General features: G+C 46.7%; 2 protein-coding genes across 2 annotated transcripts in view; one reads left to right on the top strand and one right to left on the bottom strand.

Annotated features, from left to right (window-relative positions):
• The first annotated feature begins 1762 nt into the window (after window positions 1–1762).
• LOC139230279 (galectin-2-like) lies at window positions 1763–18080 on the top strand. Its single transcript, XM_070862107.1, has 6 exons — window positions 1763–1867; window positions 1969–2083; window positions 9321–9376; window positions 13629–13705; window positions 15128–15299; window positions 17819–18080. The coding sequence occupies exons 1-6, from the start codon at window positions 1763–1765 to the stop codon at window positions 17966–17968; spliced, it is 675 nt and encodes a 224-aa protein (XP_070718208.1). The 3' UTR covers window positions 17969–18080.
• LOC139230008 (cdc42 effector protein 1-like) overlaps window positions 13482–26655 on the bottom strand; it is a 109376-nt gene continuing 96202 nt past the window's right edge. Inside the window, exon 4 of the mRNA XM_070861724.1 lies at window positions 13482–13562. The gene's annotated coding sequence lies outside the window, so the exon portion shown is untranslated. The remainder of the gene's footprint in view (window positions 13563–26655) is intronic.

Below are 26655 nucleotides of genomic sequence, written 5' to 3'. Positions count from 1 at the left end.
CTGTAATTTCTGCTGTCTGGAAGAGTCCGTGTTCCATATTTATGTTGAATGTGAGAGGTTGCAGTCCCTGTTCCAATATTTGAAGGGGCTGCTCCTCAAATTCTGATTGTGCTTCAGTCCCACGCTCCTGATCTTGGGACATCCTGTGCGGAGGGAAGCGGGCAGGTCCTAAAGGATCCTTTACTACAAGATCATTTATTAATCCTGCCTCATTACACAATAGCAGATCTAGGATAGCCTGCTTCCTGGTTGGTTCCACAACGTACTGTTCAAGGAAACTATCCCGGATACACTCTATGAACTCTTCATCAAGGCTACCCTGGACAATTTGCTTTGTCCAATCAATATGAAGGTTGAAATCATCCATGATTATTGCCATTCATTTTTTACAAGCCTCCATTATTTCTTGATTTATACTCCGTCCAACGGTGTAGCTACTGCTAGGGGGCCTATAGACTACACTCACGAGCGACTTTTCCCCCTCATTATTCCTTATCTCCACCCAAACCGATTCAACATCTTGATCTTCTGAGCCAATATAATTTCTCGCTAATGCACTGATCTCATCCTTTATTAACAGTGCTACCCCACCTCCTTTTCCTTTCTGTCTGTCCTTCCGAATTGTCAAATACCCCTGAATATTTAGTTCCCAGTCCAGATCACCTTCCAACCACGTCTCTGTAATGACCGACAGATCATACCCATTTGTATCTATTACTGCCGTCAATTCATCTATTTTGTTACGAATGCGACGTGCATTCAGATAAAGAGCTTTTAAATTTGTTTTTTTACCATTTTCCCCTGCTTTGACCCCCACTTTCTGATTCGCCGTTATGTTTATACATTCTGTCCCTTCCTGGCATGCTCTGGTTTCATTTTCCCCAGTGCTGCCCTACTCCATTACCTTCGCCTTATTCTTTGACTTTTTACATTTTCGCCCACCTGAATCCTCCCCCCCCACGAATTAGTTTAAAGCCCTCTCTACAGCCCTAGTTATTTGATTTGTCAGGACCCTAGTCCCAGCACGGTCTAAGTGGAGCCCGTCCCAACAGAACAGCTCCCTCTTACCTCAGTACTGGTGCCAGTGCCCCAAAAACCAAAACCCATTTTTCCCACACCAGTCTTTGAGCCACGTGTTTAACTCTCTGATCTTATTTACCCTATGCAAATTTGCTCATGGCTCAGGTAGTAATTTAGAGATTATTACCTTTGTGGTTCTGCTTTTTAATTTGGCCCCGAGCTGCTCATACTTTCGCAGCAGAACCTCTTTCTTTGTCCTATCTGTCTTGGTACCCACGTTACCCATGGCAACTGGATCTTCTCCCTCTCACTCCAAGTTCCTATCCAGCCCAAAGAAGATTTCCTTAACCCTGGCACCGGGTCAGCAACACAGCTTTCGGGACTCACGCTCTCAGCTGCAGAGAACAGCATCTATCCCTCTAACAATACTGTCTCCTACCACTACAACGTTTCTTATTACTCCCCCCACTTGAATGGCCCCCTGTACCATGGTGCTGTGGTCAGTTTACTCATCCTCCCTGCAGTCCCTGCTCTCGTCTACACAGGGAGTAAGAGCCTCGAATCTGTTGGACAAGAGCAAGGGCTGAGGTTCCTCCATCACTACATCCTGGGTCCCCTTACCTGCCTCGCTTGTAGTCACACCCTCCTGTCCCTGAGCATGGACCAAATTTGAATTAATTAATCTAAGGCATGTGACTGCCTCCTGGAACACAGCATCCAGGTAACTCTCCCACTCCCTTATATGTCGTGGTGCCCGCAGCTCGGACACCAGCTCATCAACAAGGAGCCGAAGTTCCTCGAGCTGCAGACACTTACTGCAGATGTGGTCGCCGTGGACTTCAATGGGGTCAACCAGTTCCCACATGCAACAGCAGAAACACACCGCCTATCCTGACATCTTTAATGTATTTTGTTAATTAAGTTTTCATGTTTTGTTTTTAATCCCAGCTCTTAATTCAAACCAATGCCACAGAAATGAGAGAAAAACGCACCAACAAATCACTTCCTTTCTTTCCTGTGACATCAAACTTTGATTTTGGTTCTTTCTACTTTTTGTCTTCAGGTGAGTCGGTATTTGGGCTCTCCCTCTCGCGTTGTTTGGTGGAGTGCCACTTGGGCAGCACTTGGGCAGAACTTGCTTTCGCCAAGTTCGGGGCCTTAGAATGTTAATTATGAATAATGGGAAGTTGCTTTCCATACCATAGCTGTTGGCACTCTGATGCTGGAACAATTTACATTCTGTGTGCCCAGCAAGGGGCCGAGCTGAACAGACAACACACAGGTCCCAAGAGCTTCACTTTTTCATTTAAGATCGTAACTCCGTCTGGTGCTTCAGCAAACCAATGAGTAACACCCATGTTGTGTTCTTGCATACTCTAATAATGACTCCATGTGGCAATGTGTTGTACTTGACCATCATCCTTTATTTGTTAACTCCAGAGTGAGGATCACACCTGGTGGCCTGCCTTTTATACTAGGCCAGGCACACCTGTACAGGTAACCTACAAGTCTCCCACTGCTGTGCCCTCTGGTGGCACACCTTGTGATAGTACCAATAGGAGCCATGTATGATACATGACATCACTCTCCCCTAAGCCTTTAATGCAAATCGCCTCTGCATTGATTGTGCTCTGGGCTTAGTTCTATTTGGGGTCTATCTGGTTGACCCTTGCAAGGTCGTTTCAATCTTGGGTGAGTGGTTGGTGGTTGCTGTTTGTGTGTGTTCCTGAACACTCCATTCTCCCCACCCCCCACATATAGATTATGCTGGAGGCTCATTGCATTCATGTACATTCAAGTTCAGAAAAACAAGTTTGCATTACATTTGTAGTTCTGTTGTGAGACAAGTACGTTCGACTGGTGATGTACATTACTGATGCAGTGACCGGTGCGTAAGGACAAACTAGTTCCAGAATTGCTGGATGGTGTCCCTGCAGTCTGGTGGCAGCGCGGTGCCCAGTGCTGGCAGTGGGAACGCAGTTAGCTCAAGTTGCCTGCTCTTGGGGCTGTTGCTGTGGTTCCTAGCGTCGGGCAGGTTCACAGATGCCTGTGACCTCCCTGTTCTTTCTTTGCGCCCTGAGTCACTGCTGCTCCCTCAGGAGCTGTTGTCTAGTAGTGCACAGGGAACTGCTGAATTATAGCCTGGGCGTTGTTTGGTTTGGTATCCTGTCTGGTCCCGGTCCCCTTTGGGGGAACTATGGCGGGTGGCCCTTCATTTCCGGGTATGGCCTTGGTGGAGATGGGGCCTTAGCACAGTTTGCTCTTTCAGGCTCTTGGCGGTTGGTGCCATTGGGTGCCTGAGAGGTGGAGCCGATCGGGGGCAGGGTTTCGATACTGGTGCCGTTACCCTGCTGAGATCGCTTGCTCTGCAGCTCGTGTGTATTAGCTGCTTGTGGCCACACCCCATGGTGCATAATTCTGGTCCCCAGGACGCCCTCGTCCCCGGGACACATGCTAAAGCATTGGGTAGCTCGCTGGATCTGTGTGCTCCCGATTGGTGTCTGCCTGACTATAGCTCTCTCTGATATGGTATATCAGAGAGAGCTATAGCAAATACATAGCTCATCAGGAAACCTAATAATCAGGAATCAAGGGTTAATATAGTTATCATAGAATTATAGAAAAATTACAACACAGAAGGAAGCCATTGTGCCCATGCCAGTCAAAAAAGCATTACCCAGCCTAATCCTTTCAGCACTAGATCCGTAGCCCTGTAGATTACAGCTCTTTAAGTGCACAGCCAAGTACTTTTTAAATGTGATGATGTTTTCTGCCACTACCACCCTCTCAGGCAGTGAGTTCCATACCCCCACCACCCTCTGGGCGAAATTATTTTTCCTCATCTCCCTTCTAATCCTTCCAACCGCTACTTTAAATCTATGCCCTCTGGTTATTGACTTCTTTGTTAAGGGAAATAAGACCTTCCTATCCACTCCAGCTGGGCCCCTCATAATTTTATACACCTCAATTATATCTCCCCTCAGCCTCCGCTGTTCCAAGGAAAACAACCCCAGCCTATCCAAGCTTTCCTCATAGCTAAAATTTTCCAGTCCTGGCAACATCCACGTAAATCTTGTCTGCACCGTCTCTGGTGTAATCACATCTTTCATATAATGTGGTGACCACAACTGCATGCAGTACTCAAACTGTGGCCTAACTCGTGTTGTATATAGTTCTAGCATAACTTCTCTGCTCTTATATTCTATGCCTCTGCTCATCAAGGAAATCATTCCGTATGCCTTTTTAACTATCTTGTTGACCTGTCCTGCTACATTTAAGGATCTGTAGAATACATTTCAAGGTCCCTCCGTTCCTCCACACCTTTTAGTATCCTCCCATTTATTGTGTATTCTCTTGCCTTGTTGCCCCTCCCCAAATGCGTTACCTCACACTTTTCCGGACTGAATTCCATTTGCCACTTTCCTCCACACGAACAATTTTTGTATCATCTACAAATTTCTTTATCATGCTCCCTACAGTGAAGTCTAAATAATTAATATGCTACAAAAAGTAAGGGACCTTGTACTGAGACCTGTGGAACCCCACTGGAAATAGCCTTTCAGTTGCAAAAACACCGGTCAACCATTACCCTTTGCTTCCTGCCACTGAGCCAATTTTGGATCCAATTTGCCACTCTCCCCTGGATCCCATGGGCTTTTACTTTTTTGATCGGCCTGCCATGTGGGACCTTGTCAAAAGCCTTGATAAAATCCATGTAGACTATATCAAACGCACTGCCCTCATCGACCCTCCTTGTTACCTCCTCAAAATATTTAATCAAGTTAGTCAGACACGACCTTCCCTTAACAAATCCAGGCTGACTGTCCTTGATTAATCTGTGTCTTTCTAAATGAAGGTTTATACTGTCCCTCAGAATTGATTCCAATAATTTGCCCAACACCGAGGTTGAACTAACTCACCTGCAATTACTCAGTTTATCCCTTCCTTACTTTTTAAACAATTGTACAATGTTCGCAGTTCTCCAATCCTCTGGCACCATTCCTGTTGTCAGGGAGGTTTGGAAAATGATGGTCAGAGCCTCCGCAATGTCCTCCCTTGCAGCTTTTAATAGCCTAGGATATATTTTCTCTGGTCCTGGTGATTTGTCTACTTTCAAAGATGCTAAACCCCTTAATACTGCCCCTCTTACTATGTTTATCCCATCCAATATTTCATTCTCTTCCTCCTTAATTTCAACGTTGGCATCATCCCCATCTTTTGTGAAGTTAGCAGCAAAGTATTCATTAAGTACATGACCCACATCCTCCACCTTCACACATAGGTTACCATTTTGGTCCTTAATCGAGTAGTAGAAGACGGTGCTTCAGACGAGCCGATCCACATATGGAGCTGGCAAAATGCTGAATAAAAAAGATAAAGGTCGAGAGGTGAAGAGGTTTACGGAGGGAATTCCAGAGCTTAGGGCCTAGCTAGCTGAAGGCATAGCCACCAATGGTTGAGCCATTATAATCAGGGATGTTCAAGAGGCTAAAATTGGTGGAGCGCAGAGATCTCGGGGGGTTGTGGGCTGGAGGAGAGAGGGGGCGAGGCCCTGGAGGGATTTGAACACAAGGAGGAGAATTTTAAAATTGAGGTGTTGCCTGACCGGGAGCCAATGTAGGTCGGTGAGCGCAGGGGCAATGGATGAGCAGGACTTGCTGTGAGTTAGAATACACGTGACAACGGGGATCGAGTTTCAGCCTAATGTCAAATATGCGAATGACTCACATCTGAATGAGCCACTCAGATGATTCAGAGGTAAAGTCACTCTCTCATCGACCAAAAAGGACCTAGGTTCAATCTCTGGTGTGTGCTGAATTACCTGACCCTAGTCAGGGCATTGATAAAGGTACAGCTATTGCTCAGTACCCATAAAAATGTTTTAAAGAAAAGGATACACTTATGTGCACGAGCAAAATGCTCTGTCTGATTGGCTTTCCGTGATCGCATGACCTGTTGCTGATTAATCCCCTTGGAGGATAAGACACACCCAGCAGTTTCCCTGGAATGTATAATTAGAACTGCCCAGCCTAAGTTCTCAGTGACTTTGCAAAGTGTAATTCGAGCCATTCTGACTGTCGACTCCAGACAGGATAGAGCTCCCTCCTCCCCGCCCAAGTTCCTGCCCCATCCCCCAGACCAAGTTCCTGACACACCCAGGATGTTCCTGACCGCCCCAGTCCAATTACTGCCCCATATCCACCTCAGGGGGCGGTGGTGCGAATGCGTAGGCGTATGGGCGGAGTCCAGGGCGGGCAGGTGCAGAGAGACATTCAAAACGCGAGTGCAAAAAAAAAGGCTACTCATGACCTCAGGGCACCCCAAGGCTTTAACAGCCAATGAAGCACTTTTTGAAGTGATGTCACTGTTGTAATGTAAACAGCACGCCACAATAACACCACTATTTGTTTTTATATAGCGCCTTTGACATAGTGAAACGTCCCATGGCGCTTCACAGGACTATTATGAGATGAAACAATTTGACACTGAACTGCATAAGTAGAAATTAGCGCAGGTGACCAAAAACCTGGTCAACAAAGTATGTTTTAAAGAGAGTCTTGAAGGAGGAAAGAGGTAGAGAGGCGGAGAGGCTTAGGCAGGGAGTTCCAGAGCTTGGGGCCTAGGCAACAGAATATACGACCGCCAATGGTTGAGTGATTATAATCAGGGATTCTCAAGAGCACAGAATTAGAGGAGCACAGATGTCTCGGGGGGGGCGGGTGGTGGTGGGGCTGGAGGAGATTACAGAGATAGGGAGGGGCGTGGCCATGGAGGCATTTAAAATCGAGGCGTTGCGTAACCGGAAGCCAATGCAGGTCAGTGAGCACAGGGGGTGATGGGTAAATTGCGCTCAATAAAAATATACCTTTTCCACCACACGAGTGTATTTCCTTCTCCTTTTCTAATTCTGTGCATGCAGAGCTTTTGCTTGCATCCACCCTTTGATATCCTTTGTATGTGCAATCACAGGCTTGTACCAACATAGGTGTTGTCATTGATCGGAAACCACATGCAAATATCTCCCATCCTCACTGGGGCAAACAGAAAGGACTTTGGCACCAGCTGTCAGCCAGTGCCAGGTGGAACTAGTTCTGCAAACTTCGGTTAATCTTATCTGTACTGAGATGATGAAAACGATTGGAGAACAGACTATCAATTCTTCCTACGTCATTCAAGGGCCAAGGTTCGCTCGTGTCATGCTGAAATCCTAGGCTAGTTGCAGCTTAGTTAAGAAAGGGTTGATGGAAGTTCAGTGATACCAGTGCTCTGAAATCTCAGCAGATTCATTGTCTCCTTTACACCATTCATTCCGCATTAAGAGTAAGGAGGGATAAAAGCGAGCCATTGAGTGTCCGCCACAGCTATGTGAGTAGCACTCTTGCCTTTCAGTCAGAAGGTTGTGGGTTCAAAACTCACTCCAGTGCATTGCTGAAGGAGTGCTGCACTGTCAGAGGTGCTGTCTTTTGGATAAGATGTTAAACCATGGCACATTCTGCCCTCTCATGTGGACGTAAAAGATCCCATAACATGATTTCGAAGAAGAGCAGGGGAGTTATCTCTCCTGTCCTGACCAGTATTTATCCCCAATCAACATAATTAAAACAGATTAGCTGGTCATTATCACGTTGCTGCTTGTGGGAGCTTGCGGTGCGCAAATTGGCAACAGCATTTCCTATATTACAACAGTGACTACACTTCAAAAAGTACTTCATTGACTGTAAAGCCTTTTGGGAGGTCCTGAGGCCGTGAAAGATGATATATAAATCCAAGTCGTTCCCTTTTTTTCTGGGATGGCAGTTCCTTTAAGGAGCGCTGGTTTGGCTGCTGTGCGCCAGGAAAGCTGACTGTGGCACACACGGTGCATGACGTGCTAAGGCACAGGCCAATTTGGCAAAGTTGCCTGAAACAGACCTTAGGCCCTCCCGATTTGCTTCAGCAGTGGGCCGAACACCCTTTTGAGGTGGGCGCCCTGGACGACTACGAGGCAAACTTGCCAATATGGAGTATGGCGCACTTCCGGCACGGACTGAGCGCGTGCCTGCTGCACATCCTATTTGACCTGTTATTTGCAAGTGGACTTAAACTGTTACAAAATCCTGATCACTGATTAACAGCAGTGACCTCCTTTAGCTGGTATGTATGCTCTTCCCTCCGTTACAGTCCGTCACTTTCCTGGAGTTCCCCGACACTTGTCACCTACTCGAGTGCCCGAGAGAGACGCAAAGATGACGGCGAGTAAAATACAGTGAAACTTTCGGGGAGGTTGGCATTTTGTCTTTGTAATTATGAGAGGTGTGAGGAACAGAGGGACCTCGGAGTGTATGTTCACAGATCCTTAAAGGTAGCAGGGCAGGTCGATAAGGTAGTTAACAAGGCATTCGGGATGCTTTCCTTTATTAGCCGAGGCATAGAATACAACAGCAGGGAGGTTATGCTTGAACTGTATACAACAATAGTTAGTCCACAGCTTGAGTACTGCATGCAGTTCTGCTGACCACACTGCAGGAAAGATATGATTGCACTAGAGAGGGTACAGAGATTTACAAGGATGTTTCCTGGACTGTAGAATTTTCGCAATGAGGAAAGATTGGATTGGCTGGGGTTGTTTTTGCTGAAACAGAGGAGGCTGAGGGGAGATCTTATTGAGCTGCATAATATTATGATGGACGTAGATAGAGTGGATAGGAAGGACTTATTTCCCTTTGCAGAGGGGTCAATAACCAGGTGACATAGATTTAAAGTAAGTGGTAGAAGGATTAGAGGGAGAGGAGGAAAAAAATTTTCACCCAGAGATTCGTGGGAGTCTGGTACTCACTGCCTGAAAGGTTGGTAGAGGTAGAAACTCTCATCACAACTCATCATTATCATCATAGGCAGTCCCTCGGAATCGAGGAAGATGTGCTTCCACTCCTGAATTGAGTTCTTTGGTGGCTGAACAGTCCAATACAAGAGCCACAGACTCTGTCACAGGTGGGACAGATAGTCGTTGAGGGAAGGGGCAGGTGGGACTGGTTTGCCGTGCGCTCTTTCCGCTGCCTGCGCTTGATTTCTGCACGCTCTCGGCGTTGAGACTCGAAGTGCTCAGCACCCTCCCGGATCCACTTTCTCTACTTAGGGCGGTCTTTGGCCAGGGACTCCAGGGTGTCAGTGGGGATGTTGCACTTGATCAGGGAGGTTTTGAGGGTGTCCTTGTAACGTTTTTGCTGCCCATCTTTGGCTCGTTTGCCGTGAAAGAGCTCCGCATAGAGCACTTGCTTTGGAAGTCTCATGCCTGGCATGTGAATTATGTGGCCTGCCAGCGAAGCTGATCGAGTGTTGTCAATGCTTCAATGGTAGCCTGGACGAGACCACTGATGTTGGTGCACCTGTCCTCCCAGGGGATTTGTAGGATCTTGCGGAGACATCGTTGGTGAGGTGTCTTCTGTACATCGTCCATTACTCTGAGCCATAGAGGAGGGCGGGTATTACTACAGCCCTGTAGACCATGAGCTTGGTGGTAGATTTCAGTGCCTGGTCTTCGAATACTCTTTCCCTCAGGCGGCCGAAGACTGCACTGGAGGCGGTGTTGCATCATCGCATCAATGTTTGCTTTTGTTGATAAGAGGCTCCTGAGGTATGGGAAATGGTCCACGTTGTCGAGGGCCGCGCCGTGGGTCTTGATGATTTGGAGGCAGTGCTGTGCGGCGAGGACAGGCTGGTGGAGTAACTTTGTCTGACGGATGTTTAGCGTAAGGCCCATGCTTTCGTATGCTTCAGTAAATACGTCGACTATATCCTGGAGTTCAGCCTCAGAATGTGTGCAGACAGAGGCATCATCTGCGTACTCAACGACAGAGGTTGGGGTCCACATCTAAAAAGTACTTGGATATGCACTTAAAGCCATGACCTGCAGGGTTACGCACCTAGTGCTGGAAGGTGGGATTAGGCTGAAATTGGTGGACTTACAATCCGTTGCTGCCGCGTTTTCTGGGCGGTCTCCCGTCTGAGCGAGTTTGGTGGAGGCCTCCCGCTGACGGGAAGGGAAGGCCACTGGGGACTGCCCGCTGACTTCTGCTGGCATGTAGTGCACGTAAGTGTCCTCCCGCCCACCGAGCTGCCAGTTTGGTCCGGGCGGTCCTTCGCTCCAGCAGGGGAAAAGACAACCGTGTGGAGGCAGGTCTAACCTCAACGGTACGGAAGAAGACCTGCAAAAAAAGGTTAATATACTTCTTTACTTTATTTTTTTTTGCAGCGATTCAGGTGGATGGAGTCCCCTGAAGGTTTTCTAACGTTTAATGTTTTGAAATCTTTAATTTTATCTGTTCCCCCCTCCTTGGGCCCAACTCAATCCTCGGCGGTACTTTGCCGAGGATTGCATTTGCCGCCGAGAATGGGAGCTCCCGCCCGCTGCTGCCCAGATTCAGGGGGCAAGTCTCTTTTTCTGCCGCCGGGCAGTCTTTCCAGAACTTTCATGAAACTTCTGTCCAAAGTACCATCAGGATCTCAGCTGTCCTTTGGGCAGAACTTAGCTTTCACCAAATTCGGGGCGTTAGAATGTTAATTACGGATAATGGGAAGTTGCTTTCATACCATAGTTGTTTGCACTCTTGAAAGTAGTTTCCCTTAGGTGTTCGACGCACCCCCACGTTACACTAGTTCTAGACCTGGGAGTGATTGCTATACTGAACAGATAAATGAGTCACGGACAAATACCTCGGTCTCAACCGTCAATGCTTTATTAAAGCTACCTCAACACAGCAAAACTACAAGTAAATACAGTGACGATGCAGTTCGGTCCAATACCCTGGCATGTCTAAATGCTCCTATCGCGAAGTACCCAACATCTAAACTCTCTGCGCGGATCCACAGTGTACCGCCGAATCTGTACCGACCGGCTGGGCACACCCCTATGGTCCTTGTAGCAAAACCTCCCCACTAAAACCCTTCTTACGGCTTGGTTGGGAGATCACACGACACCTCCTCACACAGTGACTGTGATCTTAAAGATGCGTGGGCAGGGATGATGTTCACCGATTCGTTGGCTTACTTGCTGCTTCTCCTGGTGAAAACGTGTCTCTTCTGGTTCCGTACTGTCTATGGTATCCAAGTCCCAGTCTCAAGATTAGCTGGCCTACTCCTGCACCTATTTTCTATGTTTCTATGTTTCACAGTTGAATAGTAAGACTCTAGTTGCTTGTTGATGGTTTCTTCTCTCTGTCCCAGATGGCGTGCTCGGTCCTTGTAGAGGTGAAGCAAGCGAGAGCAAAAGAGACGGAGAGATGGCCTCACGGCCAACTTTTATATCTAAAGTCTGTTTGCTTCTTCTGGCCAAATAAAGTTTTTCCTTGTGTCGAAGCTTCTGTCTGAGTGGCCCATGTGTATTCCAGTGATGGCTGGGGATGGGTTTTCGCTTCCAACCGGACTGGGCTTAATGGTTTTCTTTTGTTCTGGTTTCTCGCCTCTCGGAGTTATCTCATCCAGGTAATGGCTTTATCACTGACCACTTTACACTGATCAGATGTAAATTTCGTGTACAACATGGAAAAATACCTGGGCCCCTCCCGCAACAGGCTGCCAGCTTTTTCTGCAGTGGGAAATATTAAAACACAATGTCCAGATAATGCCCATCAATGAATCCTTGGGGAGCCGATGGTTACACTCTGATGCTCGAATGATTTACATTCTGTGTGCCCAGCAAGGGGCCGAGCTGAACAGACAACATACGATTCCCAAGAGCTTCACACCTTTTCATTTAAGAGATAGAGCTTGCAATATATAGGCACCAGTTAGTTCAGGGACAGCTAACTTGTGAGTGACAGCGTCACCTAGTGTGAAGCACTGGGAATTGAATGAGCCTCGCTGGGAAAATGATATTGAGTGAAATTTATGGAATGAAATTTAGGTTGGGTCCTGAATCCACTGGGTCTCCAGCCCTTTTTGTCTTCATACGTCCGTGACCCCACACCCGGAGTACTGGGCTGGATAACTTCCCTCACTACAAACGCCACCATATTGCTAGATTTTGTGCCCTACCTCTGGAGTGGCACTTCAACCCACAACCTTCCCACAACAACCATTTGCATTTATACAGCGCCTTTAATGTAGTAAAACATCCCAAGATGCTTCACAAGAGCGAAAATTTGACAACAAGCTACATAAGGCGATATTAGGGCAGGTGACCAAAAGCTATGTCAAAGATGTAGGTTTTAAGGAGCGCCTTCAATGAGGAGAAAAAGGTAGAAGGCAATAGGGATGCTCAAGAGGGCAAAATTAGAAGTTTGGAGGCTAGATTGTGATTAATATTTTATTTTTATTGGATTTATTCAGCGTAAAACACATTTAAAACATCGTGATTATTCCTTCATACCATGCAATCATTCATTTATCAGCCTTTAGTGGCAGAAGTTAAAGTCATCATTAAAGACATTAATAACATTGTTATTATTCCATTATACTATACATCATTCCGTTACCATTTATTAGTATCAGAAATTAAAGTTCAATTCGTCTCCCATGACACAGAGGAAAGATTGCTACCACTTAAAAGCCTTCAGATACTGGAAGAAGGGCTGTCACCATCAGCCCTCTTAAATATCGAGTGTGAAGAATCAAACTTTTATGTCCCTTTTTGTGAACTTCGTTTGGATATTCGTGACTTTTTAAAATTCCTTCCTGGGGTGTGGGCGTCGCTGGCAAGGCCATCATTTATTGCCCAACCCTAATTACCCTTGAGAAGGAGGTGGTGAGCCATCTACTTGAACCGCTGCAGTCCGTGTGGTGAAGGTGCTCCCACAGTGCTGTTAGGGAGGGGGTTCCTGGATTTTGACCCAGCGACGATGCAGGAACGGCGATATATTTTCAAGTCAGGATGGGGTATAATCTGAAGGGAAACTTGCAGGTAGTGGTGTTCCCATGCGTCTGCTGCCCCTGTCCTTCTAGGCGGCAGAGGTCAAGGGTTTGGGAGGTGCTGTCGAAGAAGCCTTGGCAAGTTGCTGCAATGCATCTTGTGGATGGTACATGTTTCAGACATGGTGCACTGGTGGGGGAGGGAGTGAATCTTGAAGGAGGGATGGGTGCCGATCAAGTGGGCTGCTTTCTCCAGGATGGGATCAAGCTTCTTGAGCTTGTAATGATCTTGACAGTTGTTTTGTCTGTATACACTCGTGAGTGTGCATACGTGCACCTGCGAGGATATGTGTGTGTGTATACGCGTCCGTGTACTCGGGGAAATAGTTGTGCAAATGCATCCCTATTCACAAGTGAAATTCTGTGGGGTTTTATATCATTCAGGATTTTGTAATGTATTTGCTTCATGGGTTCTTTGCTTAAGAATTCATAGCAACACATTGCTATTAAGAACTAGTTGGTTTATTAACACAGGTTTAACAATCAAACTACACCTTACCAGTTCATCCACTAGGCTCACAACTGCATACCTCATCGCAGATGACCTAGACCCAACTGACTGGGGTTTTATGGTGTCTTGTGAACATCATGTGACTGGCTAAGCCACTCACAATGCAGCAGCTCGACAAAGCTGTGAGCATACTCACAACAGGTTTCTTTTAAATAAGAGAGAAAATATTGCATTATATTAATATTGTTTTCTTTTCAACATCAAACAACAGTTTGAAGTGCATAACATGGATATGACACGCGGAGACACTCTGAAGATTAAAGGGAGGATTGCAGATAATTGTTCCAGGTAAGATTAACGTTTTCTTTCCCCCCACCTCCGTTTCTTAACCGAATGCCGGATGAGGAGAAGTTTCTTCACTGAGAGGGTAAACAAAGATAATAGTCGTTTCAGTATTAAGGCTCAACGGGGTTCATTTTCCACTTAGCCAATGGGTGGTAACCTGACGGATCAGATCGTTCGCCCGTTGTAGATCCCGCCTGAGTTTCCTCATATTGGAATCAACGGAACATAAGAACAGGAGGAGGATATTCATCCTCTCAAGCCTGTTCCGCCATTCAATGAGATCATGGCTGATCTGCGATCTAACTACATATACCCACCTTTGCCCTACATCCCTTAATACCTTTAGTTAACAAAAAGCTATCAAGCTCCGATTTAAAATTAACAATTGATCTAGCATCAATTGCCGTTTGCGGAAGAAATTCCCAAACTCATACCACCCTTTGTGTGTGGAAGTTTTTCCTAATTTCACTCCTGAAAAGTCTGGCTCTAATTTTTACGCTATGCCCCCTTATCCTAAAATCCCCAACCAGCTGAAATAGTTTCTCCCCATCTGTTCCTCATAATACTATGAAAAGTTTGACCAGATCGCCCCTTATCCTTCCAACTTCTCGGGAATACAACCCTAATTTGTGCAGTCTTTCCTCGTTACTTAACCCTGGAAGTCCGGGCATCATTCTGGTAAACCTACATTGCACTCCCTCCAAGGCCAATCCACCATTTTAGTGAGGAGTACCTCACAATACAGTATGTAGGAACTAATGATAATTACAGGGACTGTTTCATTTACCTTGAGAATAAAAATGGATGTTGCCAGGACTGGAGAATTTTAACTATGAGGATGGTTGTTTTCTTGGGACCAGAGGAGGCTGAGGGGAGACATGATTGAGGTGTATAAAATTATGAGGGGCTTAGATAGAGTGGATAGGAAGGACTTATTTTCCACAGTAGAGAGGTCAATAACTAGGGGCATAGATTTAAAGTAATTGGTAGGAGGTTTAGAGGGGAATCGAGGAGAATTTCGTTCACCCAGAGTGTGGTGGGGGTCTGGATCTCACTGCCTGAAAGGGTGGTAGAGGCAGAAACCCTCACCACATTTAAAAAATACTTGGATGTGCACTTGAAACGGCATTAACGTACAGGGCCACGGACCAAGAGCTGGAAAGTGGGTTGAGGCTGGGTTTATCAGCCGGCGCGGACACGATGAGCTGAAATGGCCTCCTTCCGTGTCGTAAATTTCTATGATTCTACGACTCTCTGCTATAATTCTGGGACGTATAGCATGGGGTCTGTCACTGTACCAACCTTGCTTACTATTCTTCTGTGAATGAGCCACAGACACGCACCGGCAGAAAGGCATGGCACATTTCCAGGTTGACTGAAATCCGTGGTGCAGACACTGATTCTCTGCTTTCTTTCCGGGCCCAGCTTTGTGGTGAACCTTGGGAGCTGCGCGGACCACATCGCCATGCACTTCAGCCCCCGTTTCCACGATGAGCGTGACGGAGCCGTGATCGTCTGCAACTCCATGCGCCATGGCAGCTGGGAGTGCGAGCAGAGAGACTCCAACTTTCCCTTCAGCCACGGGGCGGAGGTCAAGGTAAGGCAGGGCTGGGCTGAAAATCGCTCAGTGAGGTAACCTTGCTGCCCTTTGCTGATAATGAAAGGAGCAAACTGTAACACATTTATCATCTCCCACCTAATGGAAATAGCCAAGTTTCAGGCTATCTCTGGTTGGTCACTTTAATAATCAGGATCGACTGTAAACCAATCTGGTGGATATATTGTGTTTAATCAGAGTTTAAAATGGAATTTAACACATTAGTTATACAGCAAAAACATACGACCGTAGCACATAGTTAATACCGATTCGTTCGGACAAACAGCTGACACATGTGAGCAGTTCTCTGGCTTGCAGTCTCTTTCCCTTTGACCAGAGCTTCTTTCGGTAAAGCATGAGATCATTCGAAGAGTGTTCGACCAGCTCAACTTCTGTTTCACTCTCCCCTCTCCAAGTGTTATTTTTATTCTCTTTTATGGGGTGGGCCTGACCTGGGATATTGACAAGATCTTTTGACCTATAGAGGCTCTCCTAAAAACTTGCTATTCAATAAGGCTTCTCATTCTTTGTCTCGATTCTTGTTTCAAGAACCCGCCCTAAAGATGGCTTCCGATTTTGGCAACATGTCTTGTTTATACTTCCCAGGGTTTCTTCAGTTTGAAATTCGTATCTTATCTCTTTCGTCCGTATCCTGCCTTTGATGCCATGAGGCCAAACCAGAAAACTGCTCGCTTCAGAGTGTTACCTCCTTTATGACATAACAAATGTTTAACACATTGTCTTGAAGATACATAAACAAAGTTGAAGTCTTAACTTGAAAACAACAGATTACAGCTGTCATAGTGCAGAATCTCAGCAGGGTACCAAAAGTTTAGCATTTCTAAGCATCTAATACGATTCTGAGGAGACATTTTGGCTCCAGTTCAAAACAACGATTTAAATACAATATCCTTTGTGTTAGTTTTAGACAATTTGAACCCCTGATTTCTAACATCCCCACACATCCCCGCCACCACCCCACCACCCCTCCCACCCCCCGCCTACCCGCCACCAACTCTGACCTCACAGTTTGAAGGTGTAGCGCCAGGCATACATCAAAAAATTGTCAGTATATATTACAGCTAATAGGAGGGTAGTGTACTGTACTGTGTTAAAACACTCATTTTCCATCTCTGGTATTCTATCTCCCTGGTTCTTTAAATCGCTGAAGAGGCACAGTTATTTGTCTGTATTTCAAAACAAGAAGGCTGTTGATTCTAATATCAATGTTCAGAGTATCTGTTGTCACTGTGTCAGCCAATGAGTTGGAGGCGGGGCGGGACTCGCAGCAAACAGTCTATTTTATAGCATAGGAGTCTATCTAAATAGCACACGACAGCAAACAGCCTACAGTCTATTTAAACAGAGTCTCTGTTTACTACAGCAAGCAGAACTTATGATCGAAACTACAGCAATGTCTCCTGATAAAAGCAGGGTGATTTCTCCAGCACTGTGCAGTGAGTGAATTCTGTGCTTAAAATCAACCCCAGTTGTAGTGTATTTGCTTCATGGTTTCTTTGCTTAAGAATTCACTGCTACATATTTGCTGTAAAGTACTAGCTGGTTTATTAGCAAAGGTTTAAAAATCAAACTGAACACGACTAGTTCATCCACCAGGTTCACAAATGCATGCCTCATCGTAGAGAACCTGAACTCAATTGACTGGGGTTTTATTGAGTCCTGCGAACATCACGTGACTGGCTAAGTCACTCACAGTGAACCTGTGAGCACATTCGCAGGTACATACATTACACCAGTTACTTACAGCACTGCGGTCTCTTGCCGTGATTGACAGGGAAATTACCCAATCATATCAATTGTGGCCAGGAATAGCGGTGTCATATGCAGCCATGTTTGTTAGCTCATTCACTGCTCCTAACTCTGTCACAGTGACTGCTGCTATCTGGTCACACGAGATGCGAGGTTAGACATGCCGGGCAACCAATGGCAGGCGTGTGGGGGCGGGGGCAGAAGGATCATGTGATTAAACCTCCAGGAATACAACTAACCAGAAGTTGGCAACCCAATTACATTGGGCTATAGAGAGAAACAACACAAGCCCTCCAAGCTGGTAAAATCAGCTGGTTTGACAGAATTGTTGGCCATGCTGCAATGTGAATTCACCCTATCGACTTACCGCAGGCTGAAGGATATGGTTCTTTGGTGCAGTCACAGAAGTAGGTAGTAAGCCCAGTCTGATTTCTCAGCCTTGATGTATAAGAACCTAAGAATTAGGAGCAGGTGTAAGCTATACCACCCCTCGAGTCTGCTCCACCATTAAATAAGATCATGGCTGATCTTAAACCTCAACTAAACATACCCGCCCGATTTCCATATCCCTTAATTCCTCTAGAGTCCAGAAATCTATCTATCTCAGCTTTGAATATATTCCTTACTCTTGTACTCCAATGTCCTTGCAATAAAGGACAACGTACCGTTTGCCTTCCTAATTGCTTGCTGTACCTGCATGCTAACTCTCTGTATTCTCTCATTTCTGTTTTTGGTTTCTTTATTTCCAGATACAAATTACTTTCAAGGGAGAAAACTTTGAGATCAAACTCCCAAACGGTCACGTGATAGTTTTCCCCAACAGACTGGCACTGGGCAAAATCACCTACCTGGGTGTGGGCGAAAACTTCAAAATGATCTCCTTGAAGTTCAGTGCTTGAGACAACATTAAAAAACACTCATGGATGCTGTAAATCTGAAGAAAGCAGAAAAATGCCGGAAATTTGACGCAGGTCTGTCAGCTGTCTGGAGGAACAAAGATCGTTCAAGTGGAACCTGCAATTGAACCTGGCGGGTTGGAATTGGGTGGTGCAATGGTTTAAAGGCTGACCTTTCATCTCTGGGCTCTGGATTCAAATCTGCTCTCGACTAATTGGGTGAAGGTCTGCCCTTAATGCGGACTGGCAGACTTCCACGTGACAAAGGTCTGAGAGCTCTTAATTCCGTTCTTAGACATTTGGGCCTGTAAGCATATAATTATCGCTGATGCACCAATTGTTACTTTCCCTTGAACAGGCCTAAGGACGGTCAGTGTGGGGAATAGTAAAAAGTGCCACATTACAGCAGCATGAAGCACCATTCTGAGGTTGGGGCTGAGTACAGGGAGCTTTAACATCTAGCTGTGGTATACCTGACCTGGGACTGGGATGCGGGGCCTGAAATGGAAAGCGGTCCGATTATCCAGCACAGGGACCAGTACCTGTGGATTTAGGCTGCAGAGGTCCCTTGAGGAAGCTTTACCAACCTGGCTGCATCTGTTCTGATCAAGGAGTTTGACACAACCTGCCTTTCTCTTCTGACTGACCTGTGCGTTTCCTGTATTTTCTTTATTCATTGAAACAGCAGCTCATGTGAATCATTCATAAATAAAGCCTTTTCTGTGACTGATCAGTTCACTGATGATTCTTGCATTATTGTAAATTAACAGAATTGCAGTTGGTCACTCGTTTTCCCAATCTGTCGAGGAATGTTGTCGAAAGCGGGTGGTGTATCAGAAAATATAGGGTGCGGAATATCAGATTATATGGGGTGCGGTATGTCAGATAATATGGGGTGCGGTGTATCAGAGAATATTGGGTGTGGTATATCAGATAATATATGGTGCGGTATATCAGATAATATGGGGTGTGGTATATCAGATAATATATGGTGCGGTATATCATATAATGTGGGTTATGGTATATCAGATATTGTAGGATGCGGTATATCAGATAATATGGGGTGCGGTATATCAGATAATATGGGATGTGGTATATCAGATAATATGGGGTGCGGTATATCAGATAATATGGGGTGTGGTATATCAGATAATATGGGGTGTGGTATATCAGAATATAAGGTGTAGTATATCAGGTAATATGGGGTGCGGTACATCTGAAAATAAAGGATGTGGTATATCAGATAACATAGGGTGCGGTCATCAGATAATATGGGGTGTGGTATATCAGATAATATGGAGTGTGGTATATCAGATAATATGGGGCGCGGTATATCATTGAATGCGATTTGAAAGCAGTGAATATGGTATTTCAGAAACTGCTGGACAAATGGTGCAATATATCATCGTGTTACAGTGAGGGGTGTGGGGTATATCAGAGTGTTACAGTGTGGGGTATGGGGTATATAAGAGTGTTACAGTGTGGAGTGTGGGGTATATCAGAGTGTTACAGTGAGGGGTGTGGGGTATATCATAGTGTTGCAGTGAGGGGTGTGGGGTATATCAGAGTGTTACAGTTAGGGGTGTGGGGTATATCAAGAGATATACAGGGGTGAGGTATATCAAAGAGTTATAATTAGGCTGGGGTATATCAGGTGCACAACAGGGTCTTGTCATTACTGTCAGAAGTGGCTCAACCTTGTCTGGAATTCCCATACCTCCTTCTCCAGAGCCAAATTCATCTATTACTCCAAGATAGTCTTGGAGGGTAAGATAAAGCCACAACACGGAGACCCTTGCCATTGTTTTCAGGCTGCACCATCAAATTTGCACCCTTGCCGTCTCGAGTCAATCCACCTCCTTGCTGCTTACTCAGGCTGAACCGGACTGTGCGCACCCACAGTATCTGTCCAATCAAGAGTTCGGCTTCAAAGCCCTCTGTATCCATCACCACCTCCGCAGCATCACCTGCCTCAGCCTTTAGTTCATTCACAACACCGTCAAAACCCTTCCCAACACATCCATCACCTTGGAACTCAATTTCTCGATTACTCTCCTCATTGAACTCCACCCTCCCCAAAATCCACTTGTCTAAAATTCATCCTGTCTCACATCAAGTTCTTTTCACCTATCATCCATCTTCGCGCTGACCTACACTGGCTCTCTGTCCTCTAGCGCATCGCATTTAAAATCACCATCTTCAATGTATCCCCCACTCTACCTTAGCACCTCTGCCTGCCTACATCCCCTTCCCTCTGTTATGTATTAATGCTTGGGGGTCACCAAACACCAGAGGGAGCTGCAGTCGGAGGTCAGCGGGCTGTACGCATGTGGCATATGTGCTTGCTCACTGTATGTAAGCTGTGTGTCTTTGTCAAGCTGGCACTCTTGGGCTGCAATAAAGAGGGATCAGGTTGCACCTGAGTGAGTTTACAGTAACCAGACTCTTGAGTCATTACAATTGACGACGAGGTAATTTAAGAACCTTCGCATGCACAATGGGCACCGTTGGAATCCTGGAGAGATTCGTGGAGGGCGAGGATTTGGCGGATTTTGTGGACTGCCAGGATCAGTATTTTGTGGCCAATGGCATGGAGGCAGAGGCCTACGTAGTTAAGCTCAGGGCAGTTCTCCTCACCGTTTGTGGTCCGAAAATTTACGGCCTCATGAAGAATCTTCTCTCGCTTATACGTCCGGCGGAATTGTGTACGTTTGTGGGTAACCATCTGAAGCCAAAAGCGGGGATCATCATATCATGCTACCGTTTCTACACGCATGTTCGTGCTATGGGCCAGGACGTGTCGGGATTTGTCGTTGATCTGCGACGTCTTGCTGAGCCGTGTAAGTTCGGGAACATGCTGGAAGACATGCTGCGTGATGTCGTCATGATAGGCATCAACCATGATGCGATCCTCAGGAAACTATTGGCTGCAGAGACACTGGATTTGAAAAAGGCCATCGCGACTGCCCAGGCATGCATGACGACTGATGATAATTTGAGGCAGATATAAGTACTGTCAACAAGATGGCGTTGTCTTCTGGCAGAGCTGCCATTGCTCAGAGCCCGGCAACTGGTTCGAACCAGATTTCACCCTGTTGCCGTTGTGGGGGAAATCATGGGCCTCAACAGTGTCGATTTAGACAATGCCACGGATGTTCATGAAACTCAATGGCATCAGACATGTGAGATCAGTTCTATTCAAGCCTGCATTTAAAGGTCAAGCAGAGTATGCCGTTCAAACGATCAAGCAAAGTATGAAATGTGTAACTCAGGGTTCACTGCAGAGAAGGTTGTCATGTATATTGCTCAGTTACAGGTCAAGACATCATACGCTTACTGGGGTTGCTCCTGCTGAACTACTGATGAAGGGAAATCTCAAGACCAAGCTTTCTCTTGTTCATCCAGATCTGAATGATCGTGTTGAAAACAGACGTCAAAGTCAGCAATGGTGTCATGATCGTGTTGCCATGTCCCGTGACATCTCGGTCAATGATCCGGTTTATATACTGAACTATGGTCAAGGTCCAAAGTGGATCGCCGGCACTGTTACAGCCAAGGAGGGTAACAGAGTGTTTATTGTCATGCTCAAGAATGGGCAAACATGCAGGAAACACTTTGACCAGGTTAAACTGCGGCACATGGATGAATTGGAACCAAGTGAGGAAGATGCAGTCAATGACCAACCAAACATTGTTCACGCATCAGAGGACTCTGCTGACATTACTGACTCTGAACCTTCAGTCTCTGATGTGGTCATGACCACTCCCATCAGATCGGCTACTCAGCCCTCAGTCTCAACGGACTCAGAATGCTTGCCCAGAGCCAAAGTTGAACTGAGACGATCAACTCGTGAGAGGAAAGCCGCAGACCATCTTAATTTGTAAAAAGACTGTTATTAAGATTTTAAAAGGGGATGTTGTTATGTATTAATGCTTGGGGGGTCACCAGACACCAGAGGGCACCAAGGTCGGAGGTCATCGGGCTGCACACATGTGGCATGTGTGCTTGCTCACCTGTATATAAACATAAGGAGATATTAGAACAGCTGGCCGAAAGTTTAATAAAAGAGATAAAAGTAGAGAGGTGAAGAGGTTAAGAGAGGGAATTCCAGAGCTTAGGACCTAGGCAGCTGAAGGCATGAGCACCAATGGTTGAGCCATTAAAATCAGGGATGTTCAAGAAGCCAAAATTAGTGGAATACGGAGAACTCAGGGGGTTGTGGGGCTGGAGGTGACTACAGCGATAGAGAGGGGGCGAGGCCCTGGAGGGATTTGAACACAAGGTGGAGAATTTTAAAATCGAGGTGTTGCCTGACCAGGAGCCAATGTAAGTCACCAAGAACAGGGGGCAATGAGCGGGACTTGGTGCGAGTTAGGATACACACGACAACAGGGAACAAGATTTACCCTATTGTCAAACAGGCGGAAGACTCACATCTGAATGAGCCACTCAGATGATTCAGAGGTAAAGTCACTCTCTCATAGATCAGAAAGAACCTAGGTTCAATCTCTGGTGTGTGCTGAGTTACCTGACGCCAGCCAGAGCATCGATAAAGGTACATCTATTGCTCAGCACCCATAAAATTGTTTTAAAGAAAAGGACACGCTTATTTGCACTAGCAAAATGCTCTGATTGGCTCTCCGTGATCACATGACCTGATTGCTGATTGGTCTCCTTGGAGGAAAAGACACACCCGGGAGTGTATAATTAGAACTGCCCAGCTTACGTTCTCAGTGACTTTGCAAAGTGTAATTCGAGCCATTCTGACTGTCGACTCCAGACAGGATAGCGCTCCCTCCACCCCGCCCAAGTTCCTGCCCCATAACCCAGCCCAAGTTCCTGACACATCCAGGATGTTCCTGACCGCCCCAGCCCAATTCCTGCCCCATCCTCACCTCAGGGGGCAGTGGTGCGAATGCATAGGCGTAGGGGCGGAGTCCAGGGCGGGCAGGCGCAGAGGGATGTTCAAAACACGAGTGCAAATAATCACTCTGAAAAAAAAAAGCTTCTCATGACCTCAGGGCACCCCAAAGCTTTAACAGCCAATGAAGCACTTTTTGATTGTCGTCACTGTTGTAATGTAGACAACGTGCCACAATAACACCAGCGACTTGTATTCATATAGCGCCTTTAACATAGTGAAATGTCCCAAGGCGCTTCACAAGAGTATTATGGGATAAAGCAATTTGACACTGAGCCGCATAAGTAGAAATTAGCGCAGGTGACCAAAAATTTGGTCAACAAGGTATGTTTTAAGGAGCGTCTTTCAGGAGGAAAGAGAGGTAGAGAGGCAGAGAGGTTTAGGCAGTGGGGTCCAGAGCTTGGGGCCCAGGCAACGATGGTTGAGCGATTATAATCAGTGATTCTCAAGAGCACAGAATTAGAGGAGCGCAGATATCTCGGCCGGGGGTGGTGGTGATGGGGCTGGAGGAGATTACAGAGATAGCGACGGGCGAAGCCATGGAGGGATTTGAAATCGAGGCGTTGCTTAACCGGAAGCCAATGCAGGTCAATGAGCACAGGGGGTGATGGGCAAATTGCGCTCAATAAAAATTATACCCTTTCCCACCACGCAAGTGCATTTCCCTCTCTTTTTCTAATTCTGTGCATGCAGAGCTTTTGCTCGCGTCCGCCCTTTGTTGTGTATCATAATAAACTTTGTATGTGCAGACACATGGTCCATGTCTCTGAGCCACACAGGATGGCGGGTATTACTACAGCCCTGTAGACCATGGTGGCAGGTTTGAGGCCTGGTCTTCGAACACTCTTTTCCTCAGGCAGCCGAAGACTGCACTGGCGCACTGGAGGCACCGTTGGATCTCGTCGTCAATGCTTGCTCTTGTTGATAGGAGGTTCCCGAGATAAGGGAAGTGGTCCACGTTGACCAGGGTTGTGCCGTGGATCTTGATGACTGGGAGGCAGTGCTGTGCGGCGAAGACAGGCTAGTGGAGGACCTTTTCTCTGACTGATGTTTAGCGTAAGGCCCATGCTTTCGTACGCCTCAATGGACCATGTACAGTAGACACCTCAAGTCGCTGGAGAAATACCACCAACGATGTCTCCGCAAGATCCTACAAATCCCCTTTGAGGACAGACGCACCGTTAGCGTCCTCATCTGGGACAACATCCCCATCATTGAAGCACTGACCATACTTGATCAGCTCCGCTGGGCAGGCCACATAGTTCGCATGCCAGACACGAGACTCTCAAAGCAAGCGCTCTACTCGGAACTGCTTCACAACAAACAAGCCAAAGATGGGCAGCAGAGAGGTTACAAGGACACCCTCAAAGCCTCCCTGATAAAATGCAACAACGCCACTGACACCTGGGAGTCCCTGGCCCAAGATCGCCCTAAGTGGAGGAAGTGCATCCGGGAGGGCGCTGAGCACCTCGAGTCTTGTCGCTGAGAGCATGCAGAAATCAAGCACAGGCAGCGGAAAGAGCGTGCGGCAAACCAGTCCCACCCACCCCTTCCCTCAACGACTATCTGTCCCATCTGTTACAGAGACTGTGGATCTCGTATTGGACTGTACAGCCACCAAAGAACTCATGTTAAGAGAGGAAGCAAGTCTTCCTCGATTCCGAGGGCCTGCCTATGATGATGATGATGTGCAGTCACAGGCTTGTACCAACATAGGTGATGCCATTGGTCAGAAGTCACATGCATATATCTCCTATCCTCACTGGTGCAAACAGAAAGAACTTTCACACCAGCTGCCAGCCACAGCCAACTGGAACAAGTTCTGCAAACTTTGGTTAATCTTTACCTGTACTGAGATAATAAAAACGATTGAGGAACAGACTATCAATTCTTCCGAAGTCATTCAAGATCCAAGGTTCGCTAGTTTCATGCTGAACTCCAGAGCTAGGTGCAGCTTAGTTAAGAAAGGGTTGATGTGATGTTCAGCGATAACAGTGCTCTGAAATCTCAGCACTCATTGTCTCCTTTACACTATTTATTCCCCATTAAGAGTAAGCAGGAATAAAAGTGTGCCATTGAGTGTCAGCCATGGCTCAGTGGGTAGCACTCTTGCCTGTCAGTCAGAAGGTTGTGGGTACAACTTCCACTCCAGAGACTTGCACCACAAAAATCTAGGCTGACATACCAATGCAGTGCTGAAGTTGTGTTGCAATGTCAGAGGTGCTGTCTTTTGGAAGAGACGTGAAACTGAGGCCCAGTCTGCTCTCTCAGGTGGATGTAGAAGATCCCATAACACAATTTCGAAGAAGAGCAGGGGAGTTATCCCTTGTGTTCTGACTATTATTTATCCCTCAATCAACATAACCAAAACAAATTATCTGGTCATTATCACGTTGCTGCTTGTGGGAGCTTGCTTTGCACAAATTGGCTACAGCATTTATTACATTACAACAGTGACTGCACTTCAGAAAGTACTTCATTGGCTGTAAAGCCTTTTGTGAGGTCCTGAGGCCGAGAAAGATGATATATAAATCCAAGTCTTCCTCTTTTTTTCAGGGATGGCAGTTCCTTTAAGGATCGCTGGTTTCGCTGCTGTGCGCCGGGAAAACTGACCGTGGCACGCACAGTTCATGACGCGCTCAGGCGCAGGCCAATTTGGCGAAGTGGCCTGAAACAGATGTTGGGCGCTCCCGGTTTGCTTGGGCAATGGACCGAATGCCCGTTTGAGGTGGGCGTCCTGGACGACGACAAGGCAAACTGACCAATATGGCGTACGGCGCACTTACGGCATGGACTGAGCGCATGCCCGCTGCACGCCCTATTAGACCTGTCATTTGCAAGTGGATTTAAAACTGTTACTGATAAGCTCATAATAAAGGATGAAACTGAGTATTGTGTGCAATGAGTAAGTGTGACATTATCTCCTTTAATAAGACTGCAGGTACCGCATGGGTGACCTGCTTATATACAGTGCTCCCTTGGGACCCCAACAGGTAGGCCCTCTGGTGGTGGTGTGATACAGGTTGCCAAGGGTTAAATACATAACATCACTCCCTCATAAAGTCAATAGTACACTTATTTACAAGGTGAGACGATCTGGGGCTTTTCGCTCCCTTGTCGATAGTCTCGGTACAAATGCGGATGTGGGCGAGTTGGTTAGTTCTTCGCTGGGCTGCTGGGCAGCCGGCCTTGCCAGGCTGCTGGGGATAGTGAGTTCGGCTTCGTGGTCAACCATGATGTCGGTTGCCACTTGTGTGTGTGTTGGAGGGTCAAAGTTGGTGGTGTCTTCTTCGAATTGTTCGTAGCTGTTGGTGAACCGCAATTTGATTTGGTCCAAATGTTTTCTGCACGTTAGTCCATTGGCCAATTTGACCTGAAACACCCTACTCCCTTCTTCGGCTATGATCGTGCCAGCAAGTCATGTGGGACCATGTCCATAATTGAGTACAAACACAGGATCATTGACCTCAATATCGCGTGACAAATTTGCGCGGTCATGGTACATACTTCGTTGATGCTGCCTGTCCTCCATGTGATCATGGAGATCAGGTGGATAAGAGAGAGCCTTGTTTTGAGCGCCCTTTTCATGAGCAGCTCGGCTGGGGGAATCCCGGTGAGTGAGTGGGGTCTGGTGCAGTAGCTGAGCAGCACTCGGGACAGCCGGCTGCAGGGAGCTTTCCGACACGCGTTTCAAGCTTTACTTGATGGTCTGAACTGCCCGTTCTGCCTGGCCGTTGGATGCGCGCTTTAACGGGGCAGATGTGACGTG

This window comes from Pristiophorus japonicus, chromosome 19 (genome assembly GCF_044704955.1).
Source record: "Pristiophorus japonicus isolate sPriJap1 chromosome 19, sPriJap1.hap1, whole genome shotgun sequence".
In the NCBI taxonomy this organism is placed as follows: domain Eukaryota; kingdom Metazoa; phylum Chordata; class Chondrichthyes; family Pristiophoridae; genus Pristiophorus; species Pristiophorus japonicus.
This window is presented reverse-complemented; position numbering and strand designations above follow the sequence as displayed.

What these genes read in the sequence shown, in the direction of transcription:
- LOC139230279 (XM_070862107.1), top strand. Translation starts at nt 1,763, where the DNA reads ATGTCGTGGTGCCCGCAGCTCGGACACCAGCTCATCAACAAGGAGCCG. An exon ending in GCCTGGACGAGACCACTGAT is followed by an intron (nt 9,377 to 13,628) that starts GTTGGTGCACCT and finishes ATCAAACAACAG; the next exon opens with TTTGAAGTGCATAACATGGA. An exon ending in GCCACGGGGCGGAGGTCAAG is followed by an intron (nt 15,300 to 17,818) that starts GTAAGGCAGGGC and finishes CTTTATTTCCAG; the next exon opens with ATACAAATTACTTTCAAGGG.